This window comes from Podarcis filfolensis (genome assembly GCF_964270895.1).
Source record: "Podarcis filfolensis genome assembly, chromosome: 16".
In the NCBI taxonomy this organism is placed as follows: Eukaryota; Metazoa; Chordata; class Lepidosauria; order Squamata; family Lacertidae; genus Podarcis; species Podarcis filfolensis.
Genome location: NC_139620.1, coordinates 40,238,599 through 40,264,602, shown reverse-complemented (window position 1 = coordinate 40,264,602; position 26,004 = coordinate 40,238,599). Strand labels below are relative to the sequence as shown.

Here is a 26,004-nt window from a genome sequence, read left to right as displayed (position 1 = left end):
GGACCGACGCGCGCACGTCGGAAGGGATGGCTTACACTCGCCCCCCTTCCCCAGGTAGGGCAGGCACGGTATACACAGTGGGAGTTTTTCACAATTAACCAGGTCCCGCTAGTCTTAGAAAGCTTTTTATTTACCAAAATATTCATGTACTACAATTTAAAAGAACTTCATAAACTTATAAAATTTTCTTTTTAAAAAAACAGCCCTTAAGAAGCCATCTTCACTTTTTGCACCTTGGAGGGACCAGCCTGCTCCTGCGGGTGGCGCCGTTTCCTCCTGCTGGTGGGTGGCTGAAAAAGAAAGCAGAAGGATTAACCTGTGGAACCACCTGCTGCAAGGCCATGGAAGGGTGCAGCAGTGCTCCAGACACTCCATGGTGCCTAAGAAAGCCCCTTGTATGATTGGAGAAAACATGGTTTGCTGTCCACAAGGCAAACCAGCAACCACGGATTGAAGTGGGTTCGCAAACCATGGATTGCTGCCAACTGTGGCTGGGCATGGGGCCTGAACTGGCACAACCCATCATTATAGGCACCACTCTGCCTCCAGAAGCGACGACATTATCTAGAAGAGGAGGATCAAATGAAACAGAGAGAGAAAGCAGACCAGCCGCTCTGAAAGAGACACCGCCTATCAAATATTCCAAAATACTTGGAGGGCTTTTAGCCTCAGTGAGAAGTCCATTCCCCACCCCCCTTGGAAAAGTTGCTTCAGTTTATTCCATCTCATATCTGGTGACCATTTTATGTTGCTGCCATATAGATTTGGCTGGTTTTAGCATACGGTTGTAGGACTCTGTTCTACTTAATAATAATAATAATAATAATAATAATAATAATAATAATAATAATATCTTTATTGTCATTGCCCCCTCTCAGGGACAACGAAATTACTTGACTGCTCCATAAAAACACTAATTAAAACAATACAGTATTCTTCTTCAATACTTCTTTCTTCAATACTTCTTCAATACTTCTTTAAATGCCAATTGTATTTGTGCCTTCATGGGTAGTCAATGCACTCCTGTAATACAAAGCCATTATACTGCACTATTTTTGTTTGGGGCTACCACCCCCTCACTCTTCATCTTACCCCCACAAAGCCCTCCAGTGGTCTATCTACGGCTTCACCTGTCAAAACGCCTACCCAAAGCCTCAGGTGACCCAAGGGCTCTGGCTCCTTACACCATGCAGCAGCGCTCCCAAATGCCTGTGCTTGCTTGAGCACAAGCCAGTGTTGAATTAAGTTATTTTCCCATTTTAAAAAAAGGAAAATCCCCCCCAAATGTTTTCTAAAATCAATTCACAAGTTCTTCAAGCAACCAATCATGAGAAATAGATACCAAAGTTGAGGCCTCTGATGCAGGCACCGGCTCCTGAGTTTGAGTGATTAACCGTTGAAAAGTGTGCTTCATATTTTCATCCTGTGGAGAATATGTATTTGCACATATATTTAAAATGAAATCATAGGGTGGCATAATTCTAGCAGTTGATTAACAGTGTGAAGCAGCCAAGAACGAGGCTGGGCCACAAGGCAGGCAATGGGAGGCAAGAATGGGGATGGAGGGGACGCAAGGAGCAGACTCCAGCCTCAGGCAGGCAGCATATTCTGGGGTACCTATTGGAGGGCATCAAATTGTCAGTTTATTAGTAAATTCCCTCCCCACTACAGTGGGAGGAGTTATTTGGATTTTCTGCCTCAGACACTTTTCGGGTTGCAGACGGACCCCCAGAACCGGAGGGTCCACTATATTTCAGAGAGAGGGAAATCTATCTGCAGGATTCAGCAAGCAGAAACGTAAACAAGGTGGAATGCGGTCTTTGGCCTTGGCCAAAGGTACAAGCCCCTGCCCCTAAGGGGGCCATACACCCAACTCCCCTTCTCCATTCATATTGCCAAGGCATTATCTTCACTGCCATGGTGTCCCTGTGAAGACTCCACACACTGACCATTTGCTGTCTTTCGTTGACATACAAAACGCTAAGAACTTGTCCCTCCATCAGCAGGTAAAGAGCTTTTCGCTCCAACAGGCTTTTGGGAACTGACTGCTTTTAGTGAAAGGGCTGGTGCCATGCTGGTTTTATTATAATTATTTGTATGTTTTAAATAGATTTAATTTATGTTTATTCTTTTAATTCTATTAATGTTTAAGTGCTTTTTTAATTATTGACTTTTCTAGGTTTGTAGCAATTATTGCTTTTATCTGTAAGCTGCCTTGGGTCCTGTCAGGGAAAAAGGTGGGGTAGAAATATATTTTAAAAAAATAACAACTTGGAACCTGCATTTGTCCAATACAGACCATTCCATACACTAAAACTGTTGGAGGAGGTCATCCTGGCTGTCACAGCCTGTTCAGGTCTTATCATGCCACAATTTGAAGAAGGGACTTTTCAGTTGTGGCACCCAGCAAATGGAACCACCTCCACTTCAAAATAAGGGCTTTCAATGCTTGTTAAAGACCTGCCTGATATATGGCTGGTCTACTGTGGATTGTGATGCATTTTGTTATGAGGGGCCGCTGAGAAACATCTTCAACAAAACAAATGAACAAAATCATCCTGTCCTGTTCTACCTAGATAGGACAGCTCAGGTGAGCATATACCTGAAGCCAGGGATGTTCTAAAGCCTCTTCTATTTTAAGACGCTTCTGTGGATCCACCACTAGCAACTTCTGCACGAGGTCAAAGGCTGAAACAACAAACCAAAATGTGCTGTAGTTCAGCAATAACAGAATGAAACCCTCATGGCCCCTCTAGTTCAGCCTGCCACACCTGCTTCTCTGCTTGGAGAAAACATGTGTGGTCTCCACCTGTTCTGGCTCCCTCCCTGTCCTCCTCCTTTGCAAAGGAACAGCTGATACATAAACATTGTAGTTAGTACTCAATGTTTAAGTACCTTACCTATATTCAGAAGAGGCTCCTGCTGTCACAATTTCTAGTGTGGGTTCAGGCCAAAGAAACTGTACATTACTCAAACATAAGCTTCATTTAATTCCAAGGGGATTGCTCTGTGATAAGTATGTACAGGAACAAAGCCTGAATCGGTTAGTCTTACAGGGGCCAAAAAGGACTGTTAACAAGGGACCCCATAAATTTCCAAACCCATGGGAAAATATTGTTCCACTCCTACAGCTTACTCACTTCTACATCTTTTTGGAATGCAGAATACCATGGAGGGATATTAAGTGCACTAGGACCCAGAAGACCAGGGTTAAAATGATGCCATGAGCCCTTGCCACAACCCCAAGCAAGAAAGGAAGGAAGTCTGACTGCGGTAGCATCTGCCATTAACATCACCATTCATGGCACAGTGGCTGAGGAGATGCAGATGCACTTAGTGCCAAGCCATAAGCCTTGTAAGATGCTATTCAGAACACACCTGTGTGGTTTTGCTGCCCTTGCTTCCTAAGTGGGAGAGGAAAAAGGTACCTCACCTCTTTCACCTGTTTGAGGGCCAGGAGGATGCTGTAAGTCTCCTTGGCTCCCTATTGGAAGCCACAGGTAGCCTTCAAGAGACAAGAAGTTCCTTTCAGCGCCATTGTTTAGCCAGGCTTCCCTTTGATGCAAGGAAGAAGACCCCAGCAGTTCAGTTTGTGTCATTTGTTTGAGTCCCAGCCAACATGCCTTGCACTAATAGCATTGTAGAATTGGAAGGGATCTCGAAGGATATCCCTCCCAACCCCGTGCAATGCAGGAATCCTGCCCACAGCTGCCCCTGGATAGGCTGGAACTGCCAACCTTCTGCCTGAGTCACAAGGACGCTTAAGTCTTTTAGACAGCTCTCTCATTTAAAGAATGCTGCTGCCTCTATGGTCAACAGACACACCTCTGTCCTGTCAAGCAGGGTCACACCAATGCCTTACCCTCCTCTGACACATGCTGCCATATTTCTGCACAGTAGTAGTATTCTCCCTGGGCGATCTGCTCCCTCAGAGACAGACGAGCATTTTTATCAGAGAAGGGTGGATATCCGGAGAGGCTAATTGAGACAAACAAGAAGAAAAACATGGCAGCCCTGCAGCCAAAAACCCACGAGGGGCAGAGGGACAATGTCTGAAGTGGGAATTGGAGGCTCAACTCCACGGCGACAACAGCGCTTGGAAATGCAACCCTCACTCAGCCTTACAGGATTGTTACAAGGTTAACAGGCAACTAAAGCTTGAGCCTACATGTGCAGAAGTCAAACTAACTTTAATGAACTCACATCCAAGTAAGTCTTGCACAGAATTCAGCCTTAGTTCTCCATGGAAGGGAAGAGACAAAAATTAAAAATAAAAAGTATTCAAGTCAATGTGTTCAAAATTTCACCCACAAACAGGTACACTTTATGGGAGGACACAAACCTTTGTCAGCTTTCCTGGGCTTCTTACCAAATAAAGAGAATGACTCCCAGACTCCAGCAGTCCACTGAGCGCCCATAACCTCCTGTCTCAGCAAAATTTTGAACTTCGGGAGCAAGATAGTCAGGTGTACCGCATAATGTTTTCATAAGGGATGTTTCTCCAAGAATTTTGGATTGACCAAAATCTGTTATCTTGTACAACAAGAAAAGTAACAAGAATAGATTGATCAAAACTTCAGAAGTCATTTAATCTGCTTCTTGCAATGAAGGTCTGCATGTGTCCCAAGCCACCCTTGCCTAGGTATGTAAAAAAACTGCTAGACAATAGTTTCGTCTCCAAAGCAAAACCTTGGAAGGCAAGATTTTGCAGAGGAAGAGACAAAGAGGGCCTGGGAGACCAAGCAGAGTCACAAGGTCTTTCACAAACACACCCTGCACTCATGGCCTCTGTCTTAAATATTTCATTCCATGATAACTGAGTGGCATGCACTGGAATGCCATCGACATCAGAGAGCTGGGTCAAAGCATCTCGCAGAGCAACTTTGTTTAAAGCACATGATGTGGGTTGAGGAGGGGAGGGTAGAATTCTTAGACAACTCCTGCTCACCTTTATAAGGCAATTTGCCTCAGGAGATGACAACAGCACATTCTCCAGTTTCAGGTCCCGGTGAATAATGCCTTTTTCATGAAGATACTTTGCACAGCGCCAAAAAGAGAAAGAATATTATGCAATTAACAGATTGTTGTGGCTCACACACCTTTGCAAGCGGCATCTCCGCTCCTTTTAGAGTACCATGTCCTGCCTTCCATGCCTAGTCAACCCCCGCACAGGCACAGCCACAAGCACTTCATAAACAAAAACAACTGACAACTTAGTGTGTGTGTGTGTGTGTGTGTGTGTGTGTGTGTGTGATGTGTGATCTATATTGCCCAGAGTGTAGCAGAACAATTCAACATAACAGGTCCACATTGCAAGTTCAATGCTTAGAGCTGATCTTGAAGAAAATAAATCTTGAACTCCCAATCTTGAATAGAAAAATCTGAAGAGGATTCCACAGTGGAAACAACATCATGAGAGCAACATCATGGGGAAGGGTGTTTCCAGGACTAAGGTGAAACTATGAGGCTCCCTTGTTATTTTTGCTATTGGATGCTGCATGTTGTTTATGTAATCTTGTTATATTTATAGTACAGTGGTACCTCGTTTTGAGTCCGGGATCCGCTTGACGAAAGGGACGCTTGACAAAGCGCCGCTCTGCGCACATGCGTGGAGTGGTTTTATGCTTCTGCGTGTGCAGCAAACCCAAAAGTAACCCGTTCTGGCACTTCCAGGTTTGTCTTTTTTAAAAAAAAAAACTATTTATTACTTTTCCAACAATTTAAACACTACAAAACAAAATGAACAATACTATACAATACAAAAACACTACATAACACTAACACATTAGACTAACAAAACAAACACATTAAGACTAACACTTCCAGGTTTGTCACAGACATTCCATGAAATGGATGCTAAATGGGGCGGACTCAAAACGAGGTACCACTGTATTGAAATGTGGGGGCTTTGTACATTATTATAATTACTATTGTTTTGCTATGTTATGCTATTGTTTTGCTATGCTACTGTTTTTGCTATGCTGTCTTGCTAACCTTTTAGTGTTCTTTAAGAATGTCAACAAGCTTATAGACGTGATCCAGCCGGCAAAGTGTACTTGGAATGTCACAAAGCTTTTCACAAAGGACCTCGTCCAAGACTCTGGTTGCTTTTAAACACCTGCTTTAACTGTCTCTTATTGATAATTGTATTTTTAAGTGCTTAAAGGTTTTATTATAATCAAGCAGTATATAAATTTTGTTAAATAATAATATAAAAAAACTCTTGAGAAAGCTTAGCAGTCGTGGAATAAAACAAAAGGGTCTCTTTCATGGAGAATAAGGTGAGCAATGGCTTCTAGCCCTGAAGGCCATGTTCCACCTCCACAGTCGAAGGCATGCAGGAAGTGTGAGCTCTTGTGCTGGGGTCATGCTTGGCTTCCCACAGGCATCTGGTTGACTTCTGTGAGATCAGGATGCTGGACTAGATGGTCCACCAGCCTGATCCAGCAAACTTATCTTTTCTGTCACTGAGCTGTGGCACTTCCTCAGGGTGCAGAGATGTAATGTCTTTCTGTGAATTCTCCAAGTGATGAAGAGAGGTACACTTCTGTTTAGAGACATTGCATGGTCTATGCAGTAAATGTTTCCATGTGCTACATCAGGGGCAGCCAACCTGTAGACTTCCAGGTTGGACTCCCACTTCCCATCATCCCTAGCCAGCCAATAGTCAGGGATGAGGGGAACTGCAATCCAGCAAGGTTAGTTAAGCATATTTTGAAGCAGCTACACAACAGCCTTTGCTCATCAGAAGGTTTAACAATAGAGGCTGTTGCATCCATGTGGTGCAACAAACAAAGCAGACTCCAGATTGTACCAGTGAATACATTAACAGTCATCAAGCCAAGCTCACCCTACATTACCGGGAGACAACCAGTTTTGCAGAGTTAAGGGGTACCTGCACAGCCAAAAGCATTTGATAAAAATAAAGTTTGCACGTTGCTTCACTCAGTCTTGCTGGGCGCAGAACCTTGTCAAATAGCTCTCCACCTTCCATCCTGAAAGACAGAGCAGAGTAAACCCATGTTTGAAGGCAAAATAAAAATGGAAATGGTGTTCATGATGGAAAGTAGCAACTATTTTTCATCACTGGATACAAAATTCTTCAGTGTAGCATGCAAAGATCTAGAATTAGTTTTCCAAGACTAGCCAAACACTAGCAAGGAAGCCAAGGGGAGAGACAGTCTTTGTATGCTGAAATCTCTATGACCAAGGATATCTTCCAAAATGACAAGAAAAATTCTGAAGCAGCCTGGAGCCTAAGAGGCTTGTTTGTGATCAAGAACCTCCTTCATCAAGTGAGCACGGTTGACTCTGAGATGAGAACCTCTACACACAGGGATTATTTAGAGCACTAAACGTGGAACAGTCTGAACAACAGCTGAACGAGGAGGAAGAGGGCTGGTTCCAATACAAATCCAGCCCCTGAGAAAAGCTGCCTAGATTGTCCATTCATTCCATTTCCTTAGCTTCTCTTTCCAGCAGTCATCACCTGAGTTTTCTTCTTCTTTAATTATAGCCACACTGAACTGCTCATTTTAGACACTGCCACTCACAGACCTGAGGCACAAAACCGCTCCCTCCGCCCCAAAGAGCACAAAGAAGAATAACTTACAATTCCAAAACAATGTAAAAGTCTTCTCCTTCAAAGAAGTCTATTATCTTGATAAGGCAAGGCTGTAGCAAGGAAAGAAAGGAAAACATCCAAACATTTGCTAGGAGAAAGCCGCTCTCGGAGAAAGCAACACCCTCCAAAAGCAGCTCTTTTTTCCTGAAGCCAAAGAACAGCACAGAACTCTCAGTTCAAAGGAAAACGCTTACAAATGTGAGGACAAAGGGCAAGAATGACATCTCCACCATAGGACCTAAATATACTGCCACACTCCACTGAGTAAAAAAATAAGTGGGAACTGCAATAAACTGTTGCAGCATGGTATGTTGCTGTTCACCGTTCCAGCCTGCGTTGCCCTCTCCCAAGGTACTTCAAATTAAATTACTTTTCCTCCCTGCCTTTCAACAGTTAGTCAGCCAACACCATTCCCTGGCCTCAATTCCTCCCATGTTTAAGCGATTTCCCCCCCTAAGATTTTTGTTGTGCTTCTGAACACCTTTAGGTTCCTCTGAGGCTCAGCCCCACAATACTCTGCCTGTTGGGCACAGTGGATTCCATTTTGCAGACATCAGAATCTGCCCCGAGAGAATGGGCTTGCTAGTAGCATATGAGATAAATTAGAACTACTGTCAGGTCTTTAGTAGGGCTGGACAATATATCGATGTATCATCCAAAACCAGTTCAAGTCCGTATCATGATATCAGTTTCATAATTTTTGACCTGGCAATATATTGCTAATCGTGAGTGTGCGTGTGTGCCATGCAAAAATCACAATGTGGAAGCAACCATGAAGCCAGCCAATGCCTCTACATAGCTCCATCCTTATTTCAGACATTATGATATATCAGTATATTGCAATGTTTAGCTGGTGATATATCACTAAGTTGAAAACCAGCTCCCTGCTTATTTCAGACACTGTAACATATCAAGATATCACGATGTTTAGCTGGCGATATATTGTGAAGTTGAAAACCAGATATCACCCAGCCCTAGCCTTTAGTGAGAAAAAGAGGGGAGGTAAAAATAATTTTAAAAGCTGCCTGGTTTAAGGGCCCACTTACATGGTCAATCTTCTTCAGAATCTCCACTTCCGTTTCCACATTAAAAGGCTTGTCCTGCTTTTAGACAATGGAACATCAAAGCGTAAAGGTCACTTGCACAGCTTTAGTATGAGCCCATCTGCTTAGCTTGAGGGTGCTTGACGGTGCAAGAGGACAGCGAAACAGAAGGAAGCTCACACACTGACAGAACATCAAGCCTCCTGCCCTCAGTAAAAGTGCTGAAGACAGCCTGCATTGCTGCAGCAAAAAAAGCAGGAAAGCCAAACATAAGGAACTCGGCTCAGCTGGCAGAAGAGTCCCTGAAATTTCACAGAGTTGTAGAACCGCCTGATTTGTATCAGGGAGATTGTTTTGAGAGATAGAAAAGGAAACTAGGCCAGCCTTCCTCAACCTGGTGCCTTTTAGATGTTTTGGGTAAAGATGTCCATCAGCTAAAGGCAACACAGCCCTGCTGGCAGAGGCTGATGGGAACTGTAGTCTAAAACATGCACCCTGGGGGAGGCTGAACCAGTCAATGCTTTTCTTGAAACAAAAGCTCACATAGGCACAATCAGGTAACTTTACAAATTCCACTAGGGCCACAAACCTCAGCACATGCCACAAAAGTTCCACTGATTCTTCCATGCTATATGTTTAGGACTGAGATGTGAGTCATTTAAGACTGTGAGTTATCCACAATTTGTTTAGCACAAATAAATTTGCATATATCATCTTAATCAGCAGCAGTCAAAGCAAACAATGTTTAATCATCTACAGAGCACAGGTGACAACCTAAGGTACTAAGGTAATATTTCCCTCCATCAAAAATTCCCTGCCCAGAGGACAAAAACAAAGATACACTTACATTCTCCGGCAAAACATCTGCCATAAACCTCCGTTTATTTATTATTTTTATGGCCACTTTCTTACAGGTGTCCCTTTCAAAGGCCAGCTTCACCTCTCCACAGGCACCACTAGCAGAAAAAGGAGGCTACTTCAAGGTTAGGGTTCTAACATTTAGATGGTGAAACTGTGAAAGAAATGCCTGCAGTGCCCCAGATTTAAACAGAGCTTCAGAGGACAGTCCTCTCCTCTCTCATCCCCTGATGTGGGAGCAAAAGACTGAGGAGGCTGATTCACCTCCACTGAGAGCTACCACTGAAACCTCATGATGCCCACTCCCCCACCCCTGGCCCACAGGTGCAACTCTCAGTGGTCTTCCCTAAAGACAGCATTGCAGAAAACATGTAAGATAGGCAGGCAGAAAGACTCTAACTTACGTGCCCAACGTTTTTGATATGATATATTTGTCTGTGAGCTCCTTGGGATACTCCAGCTGATGATCACTTTCCATGAGGTCAGAGAATACAAATACTGGAAAGCGAGAGGAAGGAGAGGAGATCCCAGTCCAATAACTACTATTGCAAGGAAAACATACAACTTTCCTCCTGATCTCCAGTGCTCAGTGTTGTGGCCAAACATAATGGAAGAGATCAGAAGAACAATGTGCTTGTATATGTAACAATGCTAACAATGCTGACAGAATGAGATCCCTTTCCAAATTGCTTTGCTCCACGCCAGGAAAGTCTGCCTTCACTGCGGAAGGTGGAGGGCAATATGGGAACGCCATGAGCAAGACATGAGCGCAACAACCCTCTTTGGGTCATGATCTCCAGCAGATATGATTATATTTGAGATAGTACAACCATCATGACTAAAAGCCATTGACAGCCCTGTCCTCAATGCATTTGCTTATTCCCCTTTTAAAACCAGCCAAGCTAATCAGCTGCTCCTTTGTATTGGAAGATATACGATGTGGCTGATTAGAGATATACCAGATTATACATTTTCTAAATCAGCCAAATATAAGATTCAAGCATTACACAACTTAAATAGTTTTGAGCAACTACTGAACTCAACCAACCCACTGGGAAAGGGAATCTCTCCCAACTATAGAAAATCCTCACACATAATTTGACTCACCTTTTTCTTCTTATATGTGATAAGTGTACGCGGCGTTGCACTCTCAGTTGTCTCCCAGTTATCCCCTCCCCTATGTATTCTCATTTTATTTTTCTACTTGTATTTTTACATTCATCATTCTTACTGCATTTTGTATGTGCTTATGTCAATAACAATTCTGTATGAAAATGACAATACAGTAATAACAATAAAGTTTCTTATTGAATAAAAATTAAAATAAAATAAAATCCACACACAATTGGCTACTCTTCCTCTCACTTCATTAACTCCCCGGAGAAGAGGAGGAAAGTATTTCATTTATTGAAAAAGGAACAATTGGACTTAATTTGTTTACAGGAAACCCATGTGGTAAGGCTCCATAGAAAAGTTCTTATTAACAAAAGATTGGGCCAAGAATTTATCTCATCGGACAAAGTCAAAAAGAGAGGAGTTGTTATCTATGCTAAAGAGAGCCTATCACCGAAATTTGTTTTTAAAGATGAACAAGGAAGGTTTGTTGCAATTGAGATTCAATCACAAGGTGAAAAATATTTGATCGTAGGAGTGTATGCATCAAATGAGGGGAAGTCTGAATTTTTTAAGAAATTGCAGTTACAGAAAGGTAGCCGTGTTGGTCTGCCATAGTCAAAACAAAAAAAAATTTTTTTCTTTCCAGTAGCACCTTAAAGACCAACTAAGTTAGTTCTTGGTATGAGCTTTCGTGTGCATGCACACTTCGTCAGATACACTGGTGATACAGCAGTGTATCTGACGAAGTGTGCATGCACACGAAAGCTCATACCAAGAACTAACTTAGTTGGTCTTTAAGGTGCTACTGGAAAGAAAAAAAAAAATTTTGTTTTAAGAAATTGCATGAGACATTGTTGGACTATTTGGACTATAACATCATTATGATGGGAGATATGAATGGGGTGGTATCTACAAACATGGATAAGTCGCAGAGACAGGTGGTAACTAAAGATGGCAGATTACCAAAAACCTTTTTTGAATTGGCTGACAATATGGACTTGATTGACATTTGGAGAACCAAGAACCCCCTTGGAAGAGAGGGAACATTCTTCTCTGAAGCCAATATGACCTGGACAAGAATTGACCAAATATGGATAACTAGAGGACTGGCACCTAAGACACGAAAAGTGGAAATTTGCCCAAAAACTTGCTCCGACCATAATGCAGTGAAGATGGAGATGAAACTAATGCCAATCGGTTCCTATAGATGGAGGATGAATGACACCCTGTTCAGAGACCAGGAGGTGATTAAGAAGGCCCAAAAAACTTTGAGAGATTACTTTGAGATAAATCTGAACACTACGGTTGAAAAAAGGACAATCTGGGACGCAGGCAAAGCGGTTATGAGAGGGTTTCTGATCCAACAGAATGTGATAAAGAAGAGAACCCAAAATGAGAAAAAAGATAAAATTTTGGAAAAAATAAAAGAAGGAGAGAAGAAATTAAGAGCGAAACCAAAATCCCAAGAGATTCTGAGAGAAATTAAGTTATATCAAGTACAATATATGAAAATGATAAACCAGGAAGTGGAATGGAAAATTAAGCAGATGAGACAAAAGTCATTTGAATCGGCTAACAAATGTGGGAAACTGCTAGCATGGCAGATGAAGAAAAGACAGAAACTTAATACTATTACAAATTTGGAGGTAAATGGAAAGATCGTACAGAATCCATTGGAAATTAGAAACTGTTTCTAGAGATATTTTAAACAACTGTACACACAAGGGCCACAGAAAGAGGCTGAGTTAGACCAATTCCTGAGGAAAAATGGATTACAAAAAATCTCTCAAGAAAAAAAGACAATGTTGAGTGATAAAATTACAGAACAGGAAGTGGAGGGTGCCATTCAGAATATGCAGTTGGGTAAATCTCCAGGACCAGATGGCTTAACCTCCAAATATTATAGAGTTTTGAAAGATTGGTTAATTCGGCCACTAAAGGAGGTCTGCAATGAGATCCTAGAGGGGAAAAAGGCGCCGGAGTCGTGGCAGGAAGCCTATATTACACTTATACCGAAAACTGAGTCTGAAAAGACGCAACTTAAGAACTACCGCCCCATATCCCTGCTTAATGTGGATTACAAAATATTTGCTGATATTTTGGCTAATAGGCTAAAAAAAGTATTACTGGAAGAGATCCATAAGGACCAAGCTGGCTTTCTCCCGGGTAGACACTTGTCGGACAATACGAGGAATATAATTAACATTTTGGAGAAGCTGCAAGTGAACATAAATACCAAAGCAGTTTTAATTTTTATAGATGCGGAGAAAGCCTTTGACAACATTTCTTGGTGTTTTATGAAGAAAAATCTTCAGGGGGTGGGGGTGGGCCAAGGGTTTGAAAATGGTATAAGTGCAATTTACTCAGAACAAAAGGCTAAACTAATTGTAAACAATGTGATGACAGAGGAATTTAAGATAGAGAAAGGTACACGACAAGGCTGCCCAATTTCCCCATTGCTCTTTATTTCAGTCCTGGAGGTATTATTGAACATGATTAGAAGGGACCGTTTGATTAAAGGTATTCAGGTCGGAGCCAAGCAATATAAATTGAAAGCTTTTGCAGATGACCTAGTATTAACACTACAGGAGCCAGAATCTAGTTCGAAAAGGGTTTTGGAATTGATTCAAGAATTTGGTCAGGTGGCAGGTTTTAAGTTGAACAAGTCAAAAACTAAAGTTCTTGAGAAAAACTTAACACCGATTGAGAAAGAAAGGTTTCAGAAGGAGACAGGCCTAACAATAGTAAAGAAAGTTAAATATTTGGGGGTTAACATGACCGCTAAGAACTTAAACTTATTTAAAGATAACTATGAGAAATGTTGGTTAGAAGTGAAGAAAGACTTAGAGATATGGTCAAATCTGAAGCTTTCCTTGTTGGGCAGAATTGCGGCTATTAAGATGAATGTATTGCCTAAGATGTTATTTTTGTTTCAATCTTTGCAAATTTTGGACAAGATGGACTGTTTCAAGAAGTGGCACAGAGATATTTCTAGATTTGTCTGGCAGGGCAAGAAGCCCAGAATAAAATTCAAAATACTAACTGACGCAAAAGAAAGAGGCGGATTCGCCCTGCCAGACCTGAAACTTTATTATGAATCGGCCGCATTTTGTTGGCTGAAAGAATGGCTGCTTCTTGAGAACACAGACATTTTGGACCTAGAAGGTTTTAATAACGTTTTTGGGTGGCATGCATATTTGTGGTACGACAAGGTTAAAGCTCACAAAGCATTCAAAAACCATATTGTCAGGAAAGCATTGTTTAATGTTTGGATAAGATATAAAGACTTACTGGAGAATAAAACCCCAAGGTGGTTGTCACCAATGGAAGCAAAGGCACTGAAAAAATCCAATATGGAGGCCAAATGGCCGAAATATTGGGAAATATTGGAACAAGAAGGAGATAAACTGAAATTGCAGAGTTTTGAGAAATTAAAAGACAAGGTGCGAGATTGGCTTCATTATTTTCAAATAAGAGAGGCCTATAATTTGGATAAAAAAATAGGCTTCCAGGTGGAAAAATCAAAATTGGAAACTGAATTGTTAGAACCCAAAACTAAAACACTTTCAAGAATGTATAACTTGCTGCTAAAATGGAACACGCAGGATGAAACAGTTAAATCTGCTATGATTAAATGGGCACAAGATGTCGGTCATAACATCATGTTTGCTGACTGGGAACAGTTGTGGACCACAGGTATGAAATTTACGGCATGTAATGCCCTAAGAGAGAATATTATGAAATTGATATACAGGTGGTACATGACACCAGTCAAGCTTGCAAAAATCTATTATTTGTCCGATAATAAATGTTGGAAGTGTAAAGAAAATGAAGGTACATTCTTTCACCTTTGGTGGACGTGCCCAAAGATTAAGGCTTTCTGGGAGATGATTTATAACGAAATGAAAAAAGTATTTAAATATACATTCCTTAAGAAGCCAGAGGCCTTTCTCTTGGGCATGGTCGGCCAATTGGTGCCAAAGAAGGACAGAACTTTCTTTATGTATGCAACAACAGCAGCAAGAATTCTCATCGCAAAGTATTGGAAGACACAAGAGCTACCCACCCTGGAAGAGTGGCAGATGAAGCTGATGGACTATATGGAATTGGCGGAAATGACTGGCAGAATCCGAGACCTGGGAGAAGAGTTAGTGGAAGAAGACTGGAAGAAATTTAAAGACTATCTTCGGAAATACTGTAAAATTAATGAATGTTAAAATTATGCCTGGATTGGTAATAAGTGGTAACTAGTGACAAAAGTTAATAAGATTATGTAAAAAAATGTATTGATAAATGGTTGAAAATATTGAGGTATAATATGTTATGACACAAAGTTAAGATATTTGAAAAAGGGTAAGAATTTGCTGAATCAAGTATGTAAATGGGAACACAAAAGGGGGGAGGTATGAGGAGGTCAAGGATACAAGCATATGAATTTGAGGATATTGAGAAAAATGGATTTGTTTTATCTTTTTAACTTCTTTTTTTCTTAATTAGCTGTTTTTTGTGTATTTTTTGTGTTTTCTTTTTTGTATTGTCTATTTTTATCTGTGGTTTCTTTTTTTATTCTGTAATTTTTTACTTTTTTCTTTTGTAAAACTTTAATAAAAATTTATTTAAAAAAATAAATAAAATGGGGAAAAGATTTTGAAGAAGAATTAGAGGAACAAATTTGGAATAAACTACCATGTGGATCTATCTCAATGAGAACTCAATAACATGCTTTTAAGATAGCACATTGATGCTACATACAGCTAGATTATACAGAATTAATTATAACACATCCAACTTTTGCTGGTGGGAATGCAACTTACCTGGCTATCTAGTGCACATGTGGTGGTTCTGCCCAAAAAAATTTCCCTTGGGGAAAGTTTTTCAAACAATTAATCAAACAATGGGACAATCACTACTATAAGACCCCAAATTGGCCTTCCTATCTTATTTTACCCCTCAGTTTAAGAACATAACCAATAAAGACCTCATCCTCAATTTATTAACTGCAGCTAGATTAGTGATCACAAAAATATGGGAAAACTGCAAATGCAAATCTTTTTGAAGCCTGGATTTCGCAAATATGTGACATTGTGCTTATGGACAAATTAATTATGTCACAAAAGGAATATCAATAGGCAGGGACTGGACTTATGGAGAGACACTTTCATTGGATTGCCTTTATTAAAAGGTCTAAAACTACAACCATCAGACGCTGTTTTTATTTCCTTTCTGTACTACTACTAAACTGCTTTCTTTGTATGGTTTTTTTTTCTTACTTGAAATTAAAAATCAGTTAGAAAAACAACAACCATCCAAGCTAGTGTCCATCCCTACATGTTGGGCTAACGAATTTCGTTGTCTACCTGTGCACTACCACACAACAGCTCCAAGTGCGTCACTCTGAGCAGCAGCCACTGGGGAACAGGAGTGGAGGGAGATTATCATCCACAGAGAGTGAGGCGTTTCTTCTGATACAGACTGCCTCTTACATTACATTCAGGGTTAATTTTGACACTATTTCATCAAGCTGTGTCACTATAAAACCATGAAGGTTGAAAACTGGATTACACTCACTACCCAAAATGCCCCTGTAAGCCAGGGAGTTTACAAGGAATCTTACCTTTGTTGTGGGGCAGGGAGAGCGAAATTTCAGCAACATTTGCCAAGGGAAGCTTCTTGCTCTTCCCAATGAGCTTTCCATTGATGAAAGTCCCATTGGCACTTTGGTCTTCAATATAGGCCACGTGGCAGCTTCTGGGCCCTGGTTCCTTGGAGGAAGGACAGTGAGCTAGGAGAGTCCACTTGGCAGGGTCTCCCTCACAGCAGAATCACAAGCGAGGAAATAGGAAGGGTTCAAATTCTGCAGAAAGAGCCCCACATAAACCTTGCAAGCCAGAAGGGCACACAACCCAGGCACACCCATTCACTGCCACCAGAAAACTTCCTCAAAGTGGAACTTGTTGCCCAGAGCAGAAAGCAAGAAGGAATCTCTGCAGTACTTACTCTGAAGATGCGGAAGTGCCTTTTGCTGTACTGTTTATAGAGCTCTGTCTCAGTCAGATTCAGCTTAGCAAAACTGTAGTCGCAACTTGGGTCTCTCCCAAACCAGTACTCATTTTTCACGCAGTCTAGGGTGGGGAAAAAGAAGAGCACAAAACCCAAGTAAGGAAACAGCATATGGGTTTATAAACAAGCTCTCCTTTTACTTTTATTCACTAGAAGGGCAATTGCTTGCTGGCATCAAAGACCAGAACGGTATTAACAGAAGGAAAAGGTGATTCCCAGCAAAACCCCAGTCCCTGATAATGAGGAATCATCCAAAAAGAGACAAAGAAGGAAGCAAAAAGTATAGTGAACTGCTGAAAATAATGAACAGCAGTTCAAATATAGAGGAAGACCAGAATTGCTGCAGTTTGGCCAAGATTGTGAAACATGTAGATGAATTCCTGATACCTTTTCCTTCTAACACAAGGAAACACCTTAGCGAGTAGCTGGGTTGGGAGCCCATTCCACTACTTGCCTTATTCCCGAGCGCTCATATAAAAGAAAAGGGTACAAGATTACATCCCAGCTGGACAAGCAATATCCCAGTTGGATCTGGTTCTTCTGGAACTCCACAGTGGAGGATGCTGGCTGCACTGAGTTTTCCCACCTGGTGCATAAGAGCACCCTTCTTAGCAAAGGAACAGGCTCTCTGGCTGGCAAGGGTGGATCTCCCTTAGAGCAAACGCACCTCTAGAACAGGCATAGGCAAACTCGGCCCTCCAGATGTTTTGGGACTACAACTCCCATCATCCCTAGCTAACAGGACCAGTGGTCAGGGAGTTGTAGTCCCAAAACATCTGGAGGGCCGAGTTTGCCTGTGCCTGCTCTTCCCTCCACCCAGCTGTGATTCTGAAGAGGCAACAGCAGCGTATTTTCCCTAGCCTGAAGACACACTATATGCTGTGATTTATTTCGGCAGAGGATCCTTCCTCTGGTCCGAAGCCCAGGGGAGCCGGCGCGAGAGGGCAGCCTGCTCCTGCCGGGCCGGGGCTCGGCTCACGCACCGCAGCTGGGAAAGCCCCTGGCCAGGCTGAAGAGGCGGCCCCAGGGCGGCGGCGAGGGCTCCTGCGGGCCGGGCTCCGGGTCCTCGGGGATGGGCGGCAGGTCCTGCGTGGGCAGCGTGTCCAGGGAGCTGAGGGTGCCGGAGCTGGACGACGACTGGCTGGCGCCCGGGGTGCCGCTGGAGCTGCTGGAGCCTTCCGCCGGCGGGCGAGGAGGCGGCGGCGGCTGGGAGTCGCTTCCGGGCTCCTGGTGGGACATGGCGGCTTCCCGGGAGAAGGAGCTGCCGGCCGACGCGGCAGAGCGAGCGAGGGAGGTGCGCCGCCCAGGGGCGCTTTCCGCCGGCCGAGGCCTTCTCCGCAGCGACTCTCCCGGCGAGGAGACGAGCCCCGCGCGCCCACCCGGCGGCGCACCTGCGGCTCCCTCCCGCCTTTTCGGCAGCCCCGCCCCCGGAGGCCTACGTCACGAGCCTGAGCCAACCGCGGGCGAGCCGGCGCGCAGGACCCGCCGGGAGTTGTAGTCCGGGCCGGATGAGGTGGGACGCGCTGAGCCGGAGGCTTCGCTGGGCGGCGGCGGCGCCGCGGCGCCTCCTCGACCCCCGGGCGCCCCCCTGGGCCGCCGCCGCCGCCGCCGCCTGGCCTTCGCCCTCCTCGTCCTCGCCGCCGTCTCCGGCGTCGTGCTGGAGCTGCGGCCTGGCTCTGCCGCCCGCCTCGCCGCCGCCGCGCTTCTTCTGCCCTTCGTGCCGGGCGCTGCAGCCCCCCGAGCCCCGCGCCGACCTCTTCCGCCTCCTGGGATGGTGCGTGGCCGGGCGGGCGGGCGGGCGGCGGGGGCGCTGGGCCGGGCGGGGGTCTCTCTCCGCGCCCCCTCCTCACTCTCTCTCTCTCTCGTTCGCCTGCAGCGAGCGCAGCTTCCAGGTGGACGTGGGCCTCGTCCAGCAGCGCTTCCGGAGCCTGCAGCGAGCGCTGCACCCCGACTTCTTCAGCCAGAGACCTCAGGTCAGGCGGGCAGGCCGCCCCTCGCCCACCCCGGGGGGGCCCTCGCAGACGCCACAGACGTCCTAGAAAGACACCCCATGGCTAGTTAGGGGGGCGTCCCTCCGCTTCCATATGCAAGGCCTAGGCCGGGTGCCTCCTTCCCTTCTGCCACCCCCTCTTGTCATGGGAGGGAGCAGATCAGTAAATGGATTATACCTCTTGTGCAAGCGAGTCAGAGTAAAGTTAAAGTGTAAGGTAAACACAGTTGTTTGGGTTCGCTGTGCTTTTCTCCCAGTGGTGGCTCAGGAGTACTGGTGAGCTGATCTCCCAATGCTCTTTCAACAGGCGGAGCAGATTTTTTCCAAGCAACACTCTTCTCTGGCTAACAAAGCCTACCGGACGCTCCTGAGCCCCCTGAGCCGTGGGCTGTACCTGGTAAGATACCTGCTGTGTTCCACAGGATGACACACTCACACGTGGCCAAAGTGCCTCACACCACCCATGTGAGAAGCAAAACCCTGCTGGCTCAGGTCAAAGGCCAGTCGAAGCAAAGGGGAGAATGCAGACCCCTAGCTACAGATGAAGCCTCCAGAGGGATTCCATTGAGTCTCCCAGCCTGTGTGTTTGTGTACACAAATGCACATGGGGGATGCCAAGTGGGGTCTTTGACCCAGGTGAAATAAAGCCTAGTTTGGCCCCTGGACAAGGACAGGCTGGGAGAGAGATGATAAGGACAGTTTAGAAAAGAAGAGGATGTTGGTTGACAGTAAGCTGCTTCATTAAAGAAAGACTAAGGAGGGATGTGTCCCTACTGCCGCCACTTCTCATTCCGTATCATCTCCCAAAAACCTTTAGCTGCTTTGCATGTTCACCACATATGATAAAATGTACCTTCTGTTTCTTGACAGAAGGTACCTGATTCTGACTTATACATATTTGCTAACTTAGTGCCAGATACCTTCTATAAATCATTTTCACATCTTTCAAAGCATAACATACTGTAAATTTCAAACCAGTTTTCGAGTTTTCCCCAGAGGCTCAATTCTGTATTATGTCCTACATCCCTTGCCCAATGAATCATAGCAGATTTTACCAAGTCATCATTTGTTTCCCATTCTAACAAACTCTTATGCATCCTAGAAATTAATTTTCCTCTATTTTCTACTGGTTCCCTTTCAGATCTGGAACTTTGGTCCATAAATCCACACTGCTTAAATTACTTAAACACTTCGTTCAGTAGGCGGGTAATGTAGCCAGTCCGTCACCTGGTTTCCGATGTCTTCTAGTTTCTTCAATTTTACCTCTTGATCTAAAATGTCCAAAAGGTGTCTGTATGTTGTCCACTGTTGACCCATATTCAGTCTTTTCAGTGAGATTGCTTCCATAGACAAGAGCCATAAGGGTGTTTTCCTTTCTAGCAGATTTTTATGTGTCCTCCATACCCTATATAAATTCTTCCTAATTACATGGTTCAAAAAGTTCTTATAAATTTTAGCTTTACCATACCAAAAGCATGCATGCCAACCAAATTTAATATTGTACCCCTCCAAATTTAACTGAATATTGTTCAACAGTATCCAAGCTTTTAACCAACATAAACAAGCAGTGTCATAATATAAAGTAAGTTTGGCAGCGAGAACCCACCTCTTTCTTTAGCTTCTATCAGAATTTTATACTTTATTCTCAGTTTCTTCCCCTGCTAGACAAATCTATTTTTTTTATAATAATATTTATTAAAGTTTCAAAAAGGTACAAAAGTAAGAAAAAAATAATAATAAGACAAAAGAAATACAAAATACAGAAAAATAAAAACAATTAAAAATAGATCAATGTTCCCTTTACTTATCTTTCATTAGCCTTGTTTCCTCGACTTCCTCACACCTCCCTTTTTGTATCCCACTTCTAATATTTGTTTCAGCAAATCCTTTCCCTCTTTCTCTATTTTCTGTCATCTTATCAATAACATAATCTTTAACCTTATTTCCCCTTACGGGTAAATTACCTTATGTACTTAACTCCTTATATCATTTCTGCTAAATCCATAAAGTGTCATTCCATCATTTTTCTAACAGTCATTACTTTAACAATATTTCTAAATAAACATTTTAAATTATCCAATAATCTTCCACTATCTCCTCTCCCTGGCTTCGGATTCTGCCAGTCCTTTCCGTCAGTTCCATATAGTCCATCAACCTGGAGATCTTGTGTCCGAGGCTCTTAAATCTTTTCCAAGCCCCTTCTGCAGATCTTCTTCATATTCTTTGATACCCAGGAGCAAATCTCGAGAAAACTCCCACCTGGCAATGCTTTTATTCCTTCTGAACTATTCAACCAAATTTCCATAGTTAAAAGTAAAGTCAATAAAAGATTCCTGGACATATTTCAAACTTCTTCCACTTCTAGATGTCTCCAAAACTTCAGGCCCCTCCAAACCCAAACCCATGTCCCAAAAGTCAATCAATCCCTGGATAGAGGAATCTTTCCAACTTTCCTTCTTCAATCCAAGTCGGGATCCAAACCTCCGAAATTGGCTTTTGCTAAGTTCAATCCTGAATGACCTCGATTTGTAGTCCACAACTTGCTTCTGAGAAGTTAAGGGACCCGCTTGTACAACTTTAAGTTCCACAAAATCACCTTTCTCCTTTTCCTCCACCATTTGTACTGCCAAGATAGGTTCCTGTGCCAACTGCTGAATTGTTTCTGTATTGATGCTCACTTTTTGGCTCAAGTTAGTCACTTTCTGCTCCAAGTTGTCAATTTTAAATATCGTGTCCTCTGTCTTTTTGTGGAGCTGTTCCAGCGTATAATTTATCTTATATAAAGCAGTCACAATAGCTTCTCCTATCAACATTTTGAAAAAATCCAAGGTCAGTCTCTGGTTCTCAGAGACTTTATCTTGCAGCTGGGGTACTCCTTGTTATTTTCCTGCAACAGTTTCACATGCTCCCTCTAGAGGGGAATAGTTACTTGTAACAATTTTTTAGAACACGACTCAAACGAATAACAGTAGCTTCAATTTTCGGTTACTTTTTCCTCCTTTTTTTGAACGCAAAAGAGGGCAAATGGAAACAGTATCTTTCTTATGCTAACTGTCAAATCCGTTCTGTCAATAAACTCCCAAACGTCAACTGGCAGACCTTTTCCAGGCTCGGAGCAGTGGCAATTTAATTTTAACTCTCTCCTGCAGGCACACTAAATCCGAAACTACCCCCCTCTTCTCCTGCTTCCAAGGGGGGTTATATGATTTTGTCCGATGGAAATTTAATCCTTTGTCAAAAACTTTCAACGACTTTAGCTTATGGCGTCTTTGCTTCAGTCTATTTACAAAAAGCGGAAGGCGGACTTCCTGTTTAGAACCTTCCCGCTTTGGTGCCAAATTAAAGAATTTCAAATATTTCAAAACCCAATTTTCCGTTCTACTCACAGGTACTTGTTTAGAGTCCAATTGTCCACAAGAAAAAGTCAGCGCTCTCCGGCAACGGCTATGCGGCTTCACTCCGTAAAAATAGCGGTCGATTCAAAACACCACGCCGCTCACCCCACGTTGCTTCGGACCCCCAAAAAGGAGTTTCCCTGCAAGTAGGGGGGGCGCTCCTGGTGTCAGCCGAATCCCACGTTCCCAGGCTTCCTCCGCCTGGAATTTTTGAAGGGTCTCCGCCTTCGCCGCGGCGGCAAGACCCGATTTCCGCGGAGCGGGTTCCTCTCAGTCAGAGGAACTCCGCCATTGCCGATGACGCTAACCCGGAAGTCCGACAAATCTAGAAATTTCCTTTGCCATTCTTTGAAGCAGCCTGTATTATTAATTACTAGAGCAGTTTGAAATAAAAGTAGCACTTAAGCTAAAGCATTCATTTTTATGGATGATTTCTTCACAAGTTGGTACTTTTTCTTGGCTTCCCAGCCTTCTATAAATCACACTCCTGAGGCTCCTCTATTAGTATGACAGACCAGGGGATCACCACACCCCTCCTGACTGGTTTGGGATTAGTTGTCTCCAAAGATCTATCCCCTTCTTGCTGAACTGAAACCTAAGTGGAGTGTTCCCTCACAACTCCACTTTTCCTTTCTCAAATTCAGCTTCCCAGTTCTCATTTGTCTGTATAGTCCACTGTCTTTAAATCTGACACTCAGTTCAAAGACTCCTTTCTCTGGCTGTAGATCTTTCCCTCAGGGTGGATGTTACACAAACAGCCAAAAGGCTATCCAGCTGAGCGTCCAAGAATACCAACTCTCGATTCCTTTTCTTTTTCCCTCCCAAAGTGCTGAACCCACCCTCCTCAGGCTAGCTGTACCTGCAGCCAACCAGAGTGAATCTCCAGCCCAGCAGTGGCATTGCATCTCCATGCTCCAGTCTACCTCAGCTTTCCATAGGAAGTAGCTACTGCCTTTTGCATCAACAGGTGCTGATCAATTCTCACGGTTCACAGGCTGCCTTCAGAGTGAAGTGAGGAAGTTCTTAAAAGCCATTATCATTCTTTTCTAGCTGGAGTTGAATGGAGTAGAACTGGAGAAAGGAACAGACACTGAGGCAGACCCTGAGTTTCTCTCAGAAATCATGGAAATTAACGAGAAACTGTCAGATGCAAACAATGATGCTAAAATAGAAGAGATGGAAAACTTTATTGCAGGTAAGATGGAGAATTGTGCCTGAAGAGGTGTCTATGCTGTCTTTCAGTGGGGTGGGGGGTGGGAATCTATCAAGGAGTGAAAGCACAGTAATGAAAACCTCCACAGAACAACATGAAGCAGTATTTAGAATTATAAAGCCACCTCAAAGGTCACCCTGTTGATGAAAAAACACACGACTCCTGTCTCTCTGCTTCAAACCCTAACAAATGAGTTTTTTTGAATTTAGGCTCCCCTGTGGGTTTTCATTTGCATCTTAACTCTTTCTTCCTTTCCTCAGTTTAAGTGTCCCACTCACAGAAGCTGCTGCTATTACCTCTGGGCAGGCCGCTTGGGCACAACAGATGCTATATCTGTCATTTCCCCACACCCCCTTGATAGGATTGAGAGTTTCTGAGGGTTGGGAGTGTAGATTGGGGAAAGTTCCTGATCTTGACGTTCAATACAGCTGTGTGAGGATGCATTAGCTGATCTTCATTGAAGTGTAAAAACGGATCAGTACATAACTATGGGCATCATTAATGCAAAGCCTTGTTCTTAACCACTCAGTGTGCAGTCCAGTGCATCTGAACTCTGAAGTCAGTCCCATTCAGTTACATTCTAGTTTGAGTGTCCATGTCTAAATAATTCTAGCCAGCTGTGTTGAAGGAGCACAATAAAGGTAAAGGGACCCCTGACCATTAGGTCCAGTTGTGACCGACTCTGGGGGTGCGGCGCTCATCTCACTTTATTGGCCGAGGGAGCCGGCGTACAGCTGGTCATGTGGCCAGCATGACTAAGCCGCTTCTGGCGAACCAGAGCAGCGCACGGAAACGCCGTTTACCTTCCCGTCGGAGCAGTACCTCTTTATCTACTTGCACTTTGATGTGCTTTAGAACTGCTAGGTGGGCAGGAGCAGGGACCAAGCAACGGGAGCTCACCCCGTCGTGGGGATTCGAACCGCCAACCTTCTGATCAGCAAGTCCTAGGCTCTGTGGTTTAACCTACAGTGCCACCCGCATCCCTAAGAAGCACAATACCAGTACCCAATTCTATGCAGAAACTACAGCAAGGGGCTTACGGTATCATTTCTAGAAAGACTAAAAGCTCAGATTTGCAATATATTTTCCACTGGAGCCCAAGCAATTTCCCCTTTGTCAAGGGCAAGTACAACAAGGAAGAACTGAAGGGGGGAGGGTTGTGCCGTGCTTGACATGGAGTGAGCTCAGTCACAGATCAGATGAATCAGAGAGCACTTTCTCATTTCTAGAGACATTTTGGAAAAATCCCTTTGTGGGTGTGGCTAGACTTTCAATAAGACATCTGCTGCTTCCTGACTCAATAGAGCATTCTTCCAAGCCAACGTGGTTCATAGACGGGCATGATGGGAATTATAATCCAGAACAGTAAGGACAATGGGCCCGGAAGGCTGCTTTAACATTTGCCCTCCTAAGGACAGTATCCATGGTCATGACATCTCATGAACAGGGGTGAAGGCACATGTAGATAACAGCTTTGTCTTAAATGAAATCAATGCCCTCTTCTTTCCCTTCCAGCTAAACAAGAGGAGCTGATTAAGGATGTGAGCAGAGCGTTTGAACATGGTAGGAGTATTTCCTTCCTACTTTCTTTGGGGTGTGACCTGCTTGCAAATGACCTCTTGTGCTCCCAGCTGCATGTGGCACGTGCCATCCACATGGCTTACAGGGCTTGAGTGCTCATCAAAAGCCATTCTGGATTGTAAGGACTTGCTTAAAGCCTACCTTTCAAAGAAAGCTGAGCTGTTCAGAAATAGAATGCATTTACTGGTTTTATTGAGGCTCATTTCTCCACAGACATTGATCTTAAGGCACACAATGGTTAGTCCTGTTAGGAGGTGTTAGTACTAAGTTCTGCAGGATGGCCCAGCAGCAGAGCAGCCTACCTTCTTGAAGTCACTTGACTGACATATTGCAAAAACCTGCTGTTCTTTGGGTTCCTGAATGCCAGGAGTGTGCTGATTCTGATGGTGTAGCCATTTCTCAGTGCTGGGAGCAAAGTTCCCACTGGAGTACAAATTTGTTTTGTCTTTGTTTAATTGCAGATGATCTTCAAGAAGCCAAAAAATATCTAGCCAAAATGAAATATTTTGCAAACCTAGAAGAAAAGCTGAAGAAAAAGAAAATCCCTTCCTGACTTCACAGTATTTCCTAGGATGAGTGGTTCCCATCTGAATGTTTGATAGGCAACTCAAAGCAATGAGGCCACAGTGCAGTGCATTCTTTGGCATGACATGGAAGAGAATGGGCATGATACCTGCTCCTCAACCTGTGGAAAACATCTCACTGCTCCATTGTCAAGATGCTCTCTGATAAACACTTGAGTGCAGAGACCCTGCTTTGGATGAGGCCATACTTAGGAACTGCCTAATTTAGCCCTGCTTATGTCTGGGAAATACATGTTATGCATTGTTTTGAGCTCCCAATCAAAATAAATGTGTGGCCTCTGGATACACTTCAGTGTAGAATTTTAAAGAAATGAGGTTAGGCTAGATGGTGACATGCTGTCTTGATTTGGTGAGGGCTGAGTTGGTCTAAGACTGTTCTGTGAGATGCGGCACAGGGAAAGACAGGGAGTGATACAAACTAGGTGAGGCTTGTAGAAGTTCTGAGGAAACCAGATCTTCTGGCACTTAAGCAACTTACTGTTTAGCATGTCCAGTTCTGAATGTTTCCTGCAGGGGGGACACTCCAACTTGCATGGCTCA

General features: G+C 43.6%; 2 protein-coding genes across 4 annotated transcripts; one reads left to right on the top strand and one right to left on the bottom strand.

Moving 5' to 3' along the window:
• Positions 1-111: 111 nt before the first annotated feature.
• CHEK2 (checkpoint kinase 2) lies at positions 112-18,125 on the bottom strand. Of its 3 annotated transcripts, none has more exons than XR_014542421.1 (14): positions 17,685-18,125; positions 16,639-16,763; positions 16,256-16,403; positions 9,930-10,023; positions 9,515-9,623; positions 8,671-8,727; positions 7,613-7,674; positions 6,896-6,995; positions 4,949-5,035; positions 4,370-4,533; positions 3,863-3,978; positions 2,603-2,688; positions 963-1,423; positions 112-793 (listed from the first exon to the last, which is right to left on the bottom strand). XR_014542421.1 is itself a non-coding variant. In XM_083590294.1 (14 exons), exons 1-14 carry the CDS (start codon positions 17,938-17,940, stop codon positions 207-209), a joined length of 1,569 nt encoding a protein of 522 aa, XP_083446420.1. In that variant the 5' UTR covers positions 17,941-18,125; the 3' UTR covers positions 112-206. The 3 variants fall into 3 exon arrangements, 2 of the variants coding, with proteins under 2 accessions (XP_083446420.1, XP_083446421.1); XM_083590294.1 differs by having other exon boundaries at positions 112-290; positions 1,343-1,423; XM_083590295.1 differs by having other exon boundaries at positions 112-290; positions 1,343-1,423; positions 8,671-8,724.
• A 36-nt stretch (positions 18,126-18,161) lies between these two features.
• On the top strand, positions 18,162-25,751 carry HSCB (HscB mitochondrial iron-sulfur cluster cochaperone). The gene is made up of 6 exons (XM_083590624.1): positions 18,162-18,475; positions 18,578-18,674; positions 18,999-19,088; positions 23,137-23,281; positions 24,815-24,862; positions 25,342-25,751. The coding sequence occupies exons 1-6, from the start codon at positions 18,210-18,212 to the stop codon at positions 25,431-25,433; spliced, it is 738 nt and encodes a 245-aa protein (XP_083446750.1). The 5' UTR covers positions 18,162-18,209; the 3' UTR covers positions 25,434-25,751.
• Positions 25,752-26,004: the final 253 nt, after the last annotated feature.

Coding starts and splice junctions, on each gene's coding strand:
- CHEK2 (XM_083590294.1), bottom strand. CDS start 17,940: ATGTCCCACCAGGAGCCCGGAAGCGACTCCCAGCCGCCGCCGCCTCCT. Junction 16,764..17,684: donor CAGGGGCTTTCCCAGCTGCG/GTGCGTGAGCCG, acceptor TCCCCACCCTAG/ACTGCGTGAAAAATGAGTAC. Junction 1,424..2,602: donor TAGAACATCCCTGGCTTCAG/GTATATGCTCAC, acceptor TATTCTCCACAG/GATGAAAATATGAAGCACAC.
- HSCB (XM_083590624.1), top strand. CDS start 18,210: ATGAGGTGGGACGCGCTGAGCCGGAGGCTTCGCTGGGCGGCGGCGGCG. Junction 23,282..24,814: donor GATGGAAAACTTTATTGCAG/GTAAGATGGAGA, acceptor TTTCCCTTCCAG/CTAAACAAGAGGAGCTGATT. Junction 24,863..25,341: donor GAGCAGAGCGTTTGAACATG/GTAGGAGTATTT, acceptor GTTTAATTGCAG/ATGATCTTCAAGAAGCCAAA.